The following is a 12,612-nucleotide window of genomic DNA, read 5'->3' as shown; positions in this document are numbered from 1 at the left end:
TGAGATTAAAGGTACAAAGAACAACCAGATAGGAAAAAGTCCTTAAGCACTGAAGCGCTAAAAGAAAGTACATACATTAAAATTCCAGTTGTAGACCTAAGAACAATAAGGCATTGTGGCCTTCTGGTCCCACACTCGCCAGAGGTCTCACCAGAGCGGGACACACATCATAGCTCTTCAGCCGTAACTACTGAGCTCGATCTGAAGACGTGACCCTTTGTGGAGTAGATCAGGCTAATCTAACATTAAGGTACTGAAAGATTTTTCAATTAATGAATTTAGCCCTCCTTAACCTTTCCATGACTATTGGGCCAAATTCCCATTCTTAACCAAACAAAAGCACTGGTTGTGATAATGGATTTTCTGCATCTAATGTCAATGAACATAGGACCAAACATGGCTGAGTCTCCTTGTCCTTTTCATTGCAGCCACTTTAGTCTTCTATGTCAAGTATCGCCCTTGTCAGCTTTACTACACCACTCCAGTATTTCCACATAGAAGCCATTTCAATTAGTGATATGTAATATTTATACAAATTAGATATCTGGGGGCTTCTTTCCATTTTGATTTAATCTCCATGAGTACTTTTAGGGGTACTTTGCACACTACGACATCGCAGGTGCGATGTCGGTGGGGTCAAATGGAAAGTGACGCACATCCGGCGTCGCTGTCGATATCGGAGTGTGTAAATTGTTTTTGATCCGATTAACAAGCGCAAAAGTATCGAAATCGTATCATCGGTGTAGCATCGGTCATTTCCATAATTTCGGAATTACCGATGTTACGATGTTGTTCCTTGTTCCTGCGGCAGCATACATCGCTGTGTGTGAAGCCGCAGGAGCGAGGAACATCTCCTACCTGCGTCCTGCGGCTCACGCTGGCTATGCGGAAGGAAGGAGGTGGGCGGGATGTTTACGTCCTGCCCATCTCCGCCCCTCCGTTTCTATTGGCCGCCTGCCGTGCGACGTCGCTGTGACGCCGCACGACCCGCCCCCTTAGGAAGGAGGCAGATAAGTCCATCTGAAGCTGCCGTAGCGATAATGTTCGCTACGGCAGCTATCACAAGAGATCGCAGCTGCGACAGGTGCGGGGACTATCGCGCTCGGCATCGCAAGCATCGGCTTGCGAAGTCGTAGTGTGCAAAGTACCCCTTAGAATCCTCTAACCTGGGACCTTGAGTTACAACGTTCAGTCCATGGGGAGGGGACCTAGAGTTTCGAGTTTATAATAATGGGATTTAAAGAGGACATTTCTCGATAGCCCCTTATTAAATAATCCTCAAAGTAATCAGCAGGTCATCTATCATCATCATGATTGTCACCTTTTAACTTTTAGACTGTAATATAGCCTAGTAAAAGAGTGTATCAAGTAAAGAAGGTAATTATTAACCTCAGTCCCCTTGCACACATGGGATAAAGTTCACTCGGCCATCACAGTTCCAAACACAACTGACCTAGAAAGGATCCATTATCTGAATTCTACTGACCCATCCGGCACTTAAGCGGGCTTTACACGCTGCGAAATCGCTAGCATTTGCTGGCGATGTCGAGCGCGATAGCACCCGCCCCCGTCGTACGGCTGATATGTGGTGATCGCTGCCGTAGCGAACATTATCACTACGGCGGCGTCACACGCACATACCTGCTCTGCTCACATGGCAAGCATTCAATAGAAGCGGAGGGGTGGAGATGAGTGGGACGTAACATCCCGCCCACCTCCTTCCTTCCGCATTGCCGGTGGAGGCAGGTAAGGAGATGTTCGTCGCTCGTGCGGTGTCACACACAGCGATGTGTGATGCCGCAGGAAAGAGGAACAACATCGCTAATAAGCAGAAAACGATTTTTGTTTCAGGACGACCTCTCCGCGGCAAACGATTTTGACCGCTTTTGCGATCGTTTAAGGTCGCTCATAAGTGTCACACACTGCGATATCGTTAATGAAGCCGAATGTGCGTCACAAACACCGTGACCCCGACGATAATTCATTAACGATATCGTAGTGTGTAAAGCCCGCTTAAATGTTGACCACTGTCTACTAGGAACTGGATGTTGAGAAGTGAAAAAGCACTGTTGTTTGTGTCACTTAATTAGTTCTTCAGTTTTTTTAGATGTTCTGGTGGTGGTACTTATTGCCAATGAAGTGTTATAGGACTATCTGTTATCACCTACCAGTTTTAAATAGGGCTTCCTTGGACAGGCTTTCTGCTGGGTACTCTAACTACAAGGTTCTAGAACTTTGTGCTGGCTGCTCTGACTATAAGGTCCTAGGGAAGCCCAGGCCTTCACTCTTTAACTCCTATAAGGGATGTTGATTTACACCGATAGAGGGGGATGGCAGAAATAGTCAGGTGGTCATGTAAGACAGAAAAATGGTCAGCAAACGAGATGAGGTCTCAAACAGGAATATCCACTAGAATCATTTGATATCACAATAACAGGGGTTAACCAGAGCTAGTACAAGCTATAACTGGCAACTATGGACTGACTACTCAATGTGTTAATAGAAACGAGCCCCACTTATGGCTTCAGCAGAGATCTAATTAGAACACGACTGGAGGGACATACATTCTAGCAGAACTAGGGTCCAAAAGAAACGTGTTTGCCCTGCTCAGTGATGCCAATAACTCTCTGCTCGGTGATGGCAGATGGCAGGACTGGCCAGACATGGATGATATATGTAGTGCTTGGACATTCAGAGCAGACCTGAAGATGATGCACTGTCTATGTCTTCTTTCATGGAAAACAACGCAATGAAAATTTCATGATTTTTTAGTAATCCTAATTTTTTTTATTACACCAACTCATACAAATTAAAGGAAACCTGTCACCAGATTTGGTGACTATAAGCTGCGGCCACCACCAGTGAGTTCTTATATACAGAATTCTAACATGCTGTATATAAGAGTCCAGGTCCCTGTGTAGAACGAAAAAATGACTATAATACTCACATAAGCGGTCGGTTCGGTGCAGACTGGTAAGACGGGTGCCTCTGTTCTCCAGGTGTGGCGCCTCCTATTTTGGCCATCTTTGTCTTTCTTCTTCTGAAGCCTGGGTACATGACGCGTCCTATATCATCCACACTAGCCATCATTGAGGTCCCGCTCATGCGCACTACAATACTTTGATCTGCCTTGCTCAGGGCAGATCAAAGTGCGCCTGCGCAGAACCTCAATGCCGGCTAGTGTGTATGATGTAGGACGCATCATGCACCAAGGCTTCAGAAAGAGGACAAAGATGGCCGAAAGAGGTGGCGCCGCACCTGGAGAATGGAGACACCCATTCGACCAGTCTGCACCGCACCGCCCCTTAGGTGAGTATTATAAAGTGATTTTTATGTTCTACACAGCGACCTGGGTTGTTATATACCGCATGTTAGAATGCTGTATATAAGAGCACAGTAGTGGTGGCCGCAGCTTATAGTCACCAAATCTGGTGACAGGTTCCCTTTAATAGACCCAATCAATAATCTAATCATGTACACTGACTGATTTCATATCTCATGATCTCAATATAGCTTTTATCTTTTTGTTGTTCATAAGAAATTATAATAAACTCGTCAACACTGTATGAAGAGACATAGTATATCGCTGGAAACTGTGACTGACAAGTAAGAATAAATTGCAGGCTTAAGCAGTCTAACAAAAGTAAGATCACTTGGAATTTGTATATTTCTATTTAGTATATATTATGTATAATAACATAGTGTAGTATTACATATAGCTTCAAGTTCTTAAAGAATATTTATACCCCCAAAATTTTGCCAATTTACATTAAAAATGCAAATTTTAAAAAAAATTTATACAAAATTTGGGGATTAACTGAAGACCTCCGGTCCACTGGCTAAGGTCACATCAATCAGATTCTAATTTCTGGTATCTAATCAGTCTTGTAGGAATATTTCCTTTATGAATAATATTTCTCATTGAACTCCCCCCACACACCTACCGACGTCCATATGCAACTTTTCCATACATATAATTAATCATGAAGGGGGGTGTCTTCTCCCTAATCTATATTTTTTTAATTGCCTTATTCTGTCTGTCTGTCTGTCTGTCGTGCTCCAAAATGACGTCATTACAGTGACAACCGTCGCATTGGCCGCTCGGCTCGCCAGGCCCCGCCCCCCGCACGCATTGGCCGATAGGCTCGGCTAAAACCCGCCCCCCGCGTGCATTGGCCGCTCAGCTCGGCCCCGCCCCCCACACACATTGGCCGCTCGGCCCCACCTTACAGAACATTTACAGCGTCCTACACAAACACTTGGCAACTGCACACAACAACATCTATATATATAACAAAAATGATACATTAACTACACAATAAATTCTAGAATACCCGATGCGTTAGAATCGGGCCACCTTCTAGTATCTTTATATTTCCCTTCCATATATACAATGCAGCATGAAGGGGCTCAGTGAAGGTGGCAGAGAAGGTGTGTAAGTGCCTGATGGGGTCACGTAGCTCATAAAAGGACAGCTGCCCGGCCTCATAATCCAGGCACATCCTGAACTTTTTCCTAAAGATAAAGGAAGGTAACACTATCACTTTATTGTCATGTATCACTGAATACTGAATAGAATTCTGTTCTCCATGTAAACACCAGGACTTTTTGTTGTCTCCGATGTATGACTGACAACCCCTCCTGTCTATCCTAGGGTAACACATCCCCACCGACCATTCTTCTGAATCACTGATCTCCACATCCCAGTAGAGTCGCCCAGAAAAAATCCTTGTGCTGCTCAACACCTGAAAATTCTGGAACCTGCAATTTGTTTCTGGACGACTCTGCTTTATCTGTGTCCAGGTTGCCATTTTCAGGTCGTCTGATATTTGGAGATTATTATCAGCTGTGTTTACATCAAGTATTATGTCTACAGGATCCTGCACATAGAAGGTCACATTTACATCTCTTAGGATATCAGAAAGTTTGTGTGTTATGTGTGAGATCAACTTCTCACCCTGATAAAATCGATCACATCCCACTGTCTTCTTACCACCTTCCTCCTCGTCAGTATCACACAAGTCACCTGTGTCCGGATCCTGTAAGACAGTCAGTGGATCAGTCATGTTACACAGCTCCTCAATGTGCCTCATGTTTCCGGACATCTCGTCCTTCTTTATTTCCAGCTTCTTGATCAGTTCAGAGATTGATAGTGACTCCCGCTCTTCTTGTCTGGAAATCCTGCCCAGGACCGTCTTCTCCAGGTCATCCAGCCATCTCCTGATATCTCGACACAGGGCAGTGACGCTCTCAGCTTCCCCAGCTGCTTTGTCATGATGTTGTTTCTTATGTTTCTCCAAATTTTTTACCCTCACCTCCGTCTCTTCTCTCTTTGTGTTGAGTGTCTGAAGAACATTCCTCAGTTTCACTTTCTTCTTCTCTGAGGCCTCATGGAGAGACTCCATCTTATGTCCTTGGTGTTCTCCAATCATACAGCAAGACACACAGACACAAGCACTCAAGCAGCATCATTAGTACAGTAATACTCCAGAATCTTTTTGTGGATGGAGCATTTCTTGTTCTGTAGGCAACTGCTGGGCTCGGTTAGGACATGTTCTGCTGCCTTGCTGTGAACTCTCAGGTGCCTATCACACAGAGAAGCTTCACAGTGCAGACATGATTTGACAGCTGGTACAGGAGCATCCATACAGTAACTGCAGAAGTATAAGGCATCATATTGATGAGCAGACAGGAAATTCTCCACGACATTACACAGAGTGATGTTCCTCTGTTGTGTAGGCCGCTCCTGAAACTCTGCTCTACATTCAGGACAGGAATAAACTCCAGACACGTCCTGTCTTTTTAGGTGCTGATCAATACAGAGTTGGCAAAAGTTGTGTCCACAACTCAGGGTTACAGCATCTCTATAAACGTCCAGACAGATAGAACATTCCAGCTCTTTTCCCAGATCGGCAGAAGCCATCACCGAAAGCAGAAGAAAGAAAGGAAAGTAAAAGTCTTAGAGACCAGTGCGTGTCATTCACATTTTTCACAGAGGGCGAGGCCCTGGTTTGTGATTCAGTATCTACAAGTTCAGTTCAGCAAAGTCACGTAACAATCTGGACGAGATACTGACAAGTGGGGTCAGAGCTGTTGGTAGACCTACTTTCTCCTTACTCAAAGGTCCACTTCTTTTTTCAGGCAAAATCAGGAAAAGAAGAGTGGAGTAAATGTTTCCAGTGCACTATTCTCTGTTTAGGATCAGCTCCTGGTTTTGGCTTGGATGCCAAATACTGACCAAATATGTGATGTGTGAAGGTCTTTCAACCAGAGCCTTAGGAGCCATATATGACTCTTCAGTACCCTACAATCTAGTGTGCATATTGGTGCCACTAGTGACACCCTCTATTTCCTAAAAGGTTTAAAAAGAGCAGTTAACCATGTAATTAAATCATGTATTCAAAGGCTTCATCACTTAAAGGGGTATTCCCTGTGAGTGTGAGTCCGTGACGGGTGATGCACCGCGAAACACGTGCGAAATACACGCGAGGCAAGTGGGACACCAGCCTTAGGTAGTTAGTTGCCAGTGGTCATAACCAAGCATTCCTAAGGTCGTGCAATGCCATGAACATGAGGGGACATAGTGAATCAGAAGAACTATACTACATTTCTATTTGGAGGTATTTGCTAATATTATTATTATTACTCCTACTACATATTCGGATAGGATCGTGGATATGGGAATACCTCTTTAATATGTAGTGTGGTTCAGTGCCACTTCTTATATTTGAAAATATCCCATGAATAGAGTTGAGCGCGGTTCGTGGTTCGTGGTTCTCCAGTTCGCGGCTCGAGTGATTTTGGGGCATGTTCTAGATCGAACTAGAACTCGAGCTTTTTGCAAAAGCTCGGTAGTTCTAGAAACGTTCGAGAACGGTTCTAGCAGCCAAAAAACAGCTAAATCATAGCTTGGTTTCTGCTGTAATAGTGTAAGTCACTCTGTGAATCAAACTATTATCACATTTCAGTGTATAGTGTGCGTGAACAGCGCCTTCAGATCACTGCTGTTTCTATAATGGCGATCGCCATTTTTTTTTTTTTTTTTTCTTGTCTTCCTTCCCTAAGCGCGCGCGTCTTGTGGGGCGGGCCAGCATGTCAGCCAATCCCAGACACACACACAGCTAAGTGGACTTTGAGCCAGAGAAGCAACGGCATGTGTGATAGGATCTGCATGTCACATGTCCCTGCATTATAAAACCGGACATTTTCTTCACGGACGCCATTATCTGCCTTCTGCGTCTTTGGTGTCAGACATCACTGTCGCAGCTCCGTCTTCCTGAGTCCTATAGCCGATACAGCTGTATGCGCTGCATACACAGCGTTAGACAGCTTAGGGAGAGCACTTTATAGCAGTCCTTTTAAGGGCTCCAACCGGCAGGGTCAGAGAGCCATAGGTGACAGGTCCTGCAAACAGCAACAGCGTCTGTGTAGCCCAGGTCAGGGATTTCCTACCTGCATTTCACCATTAGGAGGGAATAGAAAGGCAGGCTTCCATTCCTCTACCCAGAGCACCACAATCCTGCCACTGTACCCTCTTGTCCTCTGCACACTCCAACTGATAACTAAGCCATTATACTAGCAAACACTCAGTGTACCTAGTGGCATCCTATACGTGGCTATTGGACTTTGCTATAGTCCCACTAGTGCAAAGACATTTGCAGAGCGCGTCTGCCTGCATTGCACACTACAACTCATTCTAACCAAGCCATTATACTAGCAAACACTCAGTGTACCTAGTGGCATCCTATACGTGGCTATTGGACTTTGCTATAGTCCCACTAGTGCAAAGACATTTGCAGAGCGCGTCTGCCTGCATTGCACACTCCAACTCATTAAAACCAAGCCATTATACTAGCAAACACTCAGTGTACCTAGTGGCATCCTATACGTGGCTATTGGACTTTGCTATAGTCCCACTAGTGCAAAGACATTTGCATAGCGCGTCTGCCGGCATTGCACACTCAAACTCATTTTAACTAAGCCATTATACTAGCAAACACTCAGTGTACCTAGTGGCATCCTATACGTGGCTATTGGACTTTGCTATAGTCCCACTAGTGCAAAGACATTAGCAGAGCACATCTGCCTGCATTGCACACTACAACTCATTCTAACCAAGCCATTATACTAGCAAACACTCAGTGTACCTAGTGGCATCCTATACGTGGCTATTGGACTTTGCTATAGTCCCACTAGTGCAAAGACATTTGCAGAGCGCGTCTGCCTGCATTGCACACTCAAACTCATTTTAACTAAGCCATTATACTAGCAAACACTCAGTGTACCTAGTGGCATCCTATACGTGGCTATTGGACTTTGCTATAGTCCCACTAGTGCAAAGACATTAGCAGAGCACATCTGCCTGCATTGCACACTACAACTCATTCTAACCAAGCCATTATACTAGCAAACACTCAGTGTACCTAGTGGCATCCTATACGTGGCTATTGGACTTTGCTATAGTCCCACTAGTGCAAAGACATTTGCAGAGCGCGTCTGCCTGCATTGCACACTCCAACTCATTAAAACCAAGCCATTATACTAGCAAACACTCAGTGTACCTAGTGGCATCCTATACGTGGCTATTGGACTTTGCTATAGTCCCACTAGTGCAAAGACATTTGCATAGCGCGTCTGCCGGCATTGCACACTCAAACTCATTTTAACTAAGCCATTATACTAGCAAACACTCAGTGTACCTAGTGGCATCCTATACGTGGCTATTGGACTTTGCTATAGTCCCACTAGTGCAAAGACATTAGCAGAGCACATCTGCCTGCATTGCACACTACAACTCATTCTAACCAAGCCATTATACTAGCAAACACTCAGTGTACCTAGTGGCATCCTATACGTGGCTATTGGACTTTGCTATAGTCCCACTAGTGCAAAGACATTTGCATAGCGCGTCTGCCTGCATTGCACACTCAAACTCATTTTAACTAAGCCATTATACTAGCAAACACTCAGTGTACCTAGTGGCATCCTATACGTGGCTATTGGACTTTGCTATAGTCCCACTAGTGCAAAGACATTAGCAGAGCACATCTGCCTGCATTGCACACTACAACTCATTCTAACCAAGCCATTATACTAGCAAACACTCAGTGTACCTAGTGGCATCCTATACGTGGCTATTGGACTTTGCTATAGTCCCACTAGTGCAAAGACATTTGCAGAGCGCGTCTGCCTGCATTGCACACTCCAACTCATTAAAACCAAGCCATTATACTAGCAAACACTCAGTGTACCTAGTGGCATCCTATACGTGGCTATTGGACTTTGCTATAGTCCCACTAGTGCAAAGACATTTGCATAGCGCGTCTGCCTGCATTGCACACTCAAACTCATTTTAACTAAGCCATTATACTAGCAAACACTCAGTGTACCTAGTGGCATCCTATACGTGGCTATTGGACTTTGCTATAGTCCCACTAGTGCAAAGATATTAGCAGAGCACATCTGCCTGCATTGCACACTCCAACTTTTTTAAACTAAGCAATTTTACTAGCAAACACTCAGTGTACCTAGTGGCATCCTAAACGTGGCTATTGGACTTTGCTATAGTCCCACTAGTGCAAAGACATTTGCAGAGCACGTCTGCCTGCATTGCACACTACAACTCATTGTTACTAAGCCATTATACTAGCAAACACTCAGTGTACCTAGTTGTATCCTAAACGTGGCTATTGTACTTTTGTCTATTCACAGTATTGGAACGATATTTGCAGCACGTCTGCCTGCATTGCACACTCTAACTTTTTTAAACTCAGCCATTTATAGTAGCAAACACTCAGTGTACCTAGTTGTATCCTAAACGTGGCTATTGTACTTTTGTCAATTCACAGTATTGGAACGTTATTTGCAGCACGTCTGCCTGCATTGCACACTCAAACTTTTTTAAACTCAGCCATTTATAGTAGCAAACACTCAGTGTACCTAGTTGTATCCTAAACGTGGCTATTGTACTTTTGTCTATTCACAGTATTGGAACGATATTTGCAGCACGTCTGCCTGCATTGCACACTCTAACTTTTTTAAACTCAGCCATTATACTAGCAAACACTCAGTGTACCTAGTTGTATCCTAAACGTGGCTATTGTACTTTTGTCAATTCACAGTATTGGAACGTTATTTGCAGCACGTCTGCCTGCATTGCACACTCAAACTTTTTTAAACTCAGCCATTTATAGTAGCAAACACTCAGTGTACCTAGTTGTATCCTAAACGTGGCTATTGTACTTTTGTCAATTCACAGTATTGGAACGTTATTTGCAGCACGTCTGCCTGCATTGCACACTCAAACTTTTTTAAACTCAGCCATTTATAGTAGCAAACACTCAGTGTACCTAGTTGTATCCTAAACGTGGCTATTGTACTTTTGTCTATTCACAGTATTGGAACGTTATTTGCAGCACGTCTGCCTGCATTGCACACTCTAACTTTTTTAAACTCAGCCATTATACTAGCAAACACTCAGTGTACCTAGTTGTATCCTAAACGTGGCTATTTTACTTTTGTCTATTCACAGTATTGGAACGATATTTGCAGCACGTCTGCCTGCATTGCACACTCTAACTTTTTTAAACTCAGCCATTATACTAGCAAACACTCACTGTACCTAGTTGTATCCTAAACGTGGCTATTGTACTTTTGTCAATTCACAGTATTGGAACGTTATTTGCAGCACGTCTGCCTGCATTGCACACTCAAACTTTTTTAAACTCAGCCATTATACTAGCAAACACTCACTGTACCTAGTTGTATCCTAAACGTGGCTATTGTACTTTTGTCAATTCACAGTATTGGAACGTTATTTGCAGCACGTCTGCCTGCATTGCACACTCTAACTTTTTTAAACTCAGCCATTATACTAGCAAACACTCACTGTACCTAGTTGTATCCTAAACGTGGCTATTGTACTTTTGTCTATTCACACTACTGCAAATCTATGTGCAGCACCTCTGCATGACAACCTCGTGCTCTGTTTTTAATAAGCTATAATGATAGCACAAAATACTGCCATTTTGTGGCATCATAGAACTGGCTGTTGTATTCCATTAGTGCCCCACTGGTGACAAGCTATTTCTAGCACCTCTACATCACACCCTCATGCACATTTAGCTACGCTAATGTTATAGCAAACTCATGGAATTCATTGCTGCATTTCATAATTCGGAGGGATAGAAAGTCAGGCTTCCTTTAGCTTTTCCTTCTGTTCATAGACAGCATCTCCAAGACAAATTTCCCCTCCACGTCTAAGTGTGGAGAGGCAGCTAGTGCGCATGCGTGTGCCGATGTACCCCAGCTGCAGCATAATTACAGTGTTTCGCCTAGTGAGTATGCTCAGCCTGACTGTGCCATTCCTGACGCTAAGTCTTCATTTCGGGATACAGCGCATGCTCCCACACTAAGTGTGAAAAGCCTCTTTGCACAGGTGCTTGCATTCTGTGCCGGGTCTAAGTCCTGTTTTGTGCCTAGACACCATGCTAAAGCTGATAGTCTTTTTTCAGAGACTGTATTTCATGCTACTGAGCATGCTCAGGCACTTCCTGCATCAGAGACTAGGTCCGGTAATGAACTCTTTGGCCCTGGCCCTGATGTGGGGGTCCCATATAGACCACAGGGCATCAGGTGTCCTCCCAAATGGCTTGCAGAGGCCCACACCTATGACTTGTCACCGCATTATTGATGGTCAGACGATGACTGGTGAGGTGTTTGGGTCATGGCAGCCATGAGGTCATCATTGAAGTTGCGTTTCCAAATAGGACGCTAGTTATGCCACTCATGACGTGTCACTCTGCTTTTGTCTCCAGGAGGTGCATTGTGGTTCACCCTGGTTTGGGGCGGACCCAGGTTATAAAAGGGGCTGGAGCCAACAAGGAGGTGCGCAGTCTTCTATTATGCTCCGAAAGAGCACACCTCCATGTGTTGAACCCATTGCGGCTTTAGGCCAGAGGTAGGCAGGGATAGGGTGGTGGATGCAGGCCACCACCACAGTTGGTAACGCAGAACGGTTAAGACCAGCTCCTGTCCTAACAGTCCTGCTTGTGCAGCCCAGTGGCATTAACAGGCCTGCTGCTGCTGATGCGCCTGCTGTCCACAGGTGTGGCCCCTACGCACACGGTCAGCGTACTCAATGGCCCCTGTGTTGTTAACAGGGAGTTCCTGGGCTGGGTGGGCATGTGGACCCTGTGACGCTAACAGGGCTCACAGTCTCCAGATCCGAATGGCGTCTAACTCGGTTCAGGCTACTATTAGTTTCATAGCCACACAGCTCTGTATCCTCCACCAAACCTTCAAGTTGCCAACCTCTCCTTTTCCAACTGGGAGCACGGTGGACACTGACTGCTGAAGGTGATATATACCTTTCTCTTTCTTTTCTTATTAATTTTTGTTATATAGCGGTCACAGATTATATACCACTTTATCCAAATCTGCCAGTCCCACTGTAACAGATGTTGTTTCTTCAGCAAATGTTACAGTTGTTTAACCACCAAATCCACGGACCAAAATTTTTTTCCCCTTTCCAACACACCTGTTCCCCTTTCCAACAGCATCTGTCCTTTTTCAACTCATTTTGGGATATGACCAAAAGTGCAACTGTGCAGG

The 12,612-nt window shown here is 44.6% G+C and overlaps 1 protein-coding gene across 1 annotated transcript; it reads right to left on the bottom strand.

The window, feature by feature from the left end:
- Positions 1-4,325: 4,325 nt before the first annotated feature.
- LOC142297166 (E3 ubiquitin/ISG15 ligase TRIM25-like) lies at positions 4,326-5,923 on the bottom strand. The gene is given in 2 exon segments (XM_075341437.1): positions 4,326-5,462; positions 5,465-5,923. Coding segments are annotated over 2 exon segments (1,596 nt in total).
- Between the last annotated feature and the right edge of the window lie 6,689 nt (positions 5,924-12,612).

The sequence above is a fragment of the Anomaloglossus baeobatrachus genome, chromosome 3 (genome assembly GCF_048569485.1).
Source record: "Anomaloglossus baeobatrachus isolate aAnoBae1 chromosome 3, aAnoBae1.hap1, whole genome shotgun sequence".
NCBI classification, from domain to species: domain Eukaryota; kingdom Metazoa; phylum Chordata; class Amphibia; order Anura; family Aromobatidae; genus Anomaloglossus; species Anomaloglossus baeobatrachus.
Note: the sequence above shows the minus strand (reverse complement) of the source record. Positions and strands in the feature narration are given on the sequence as shown.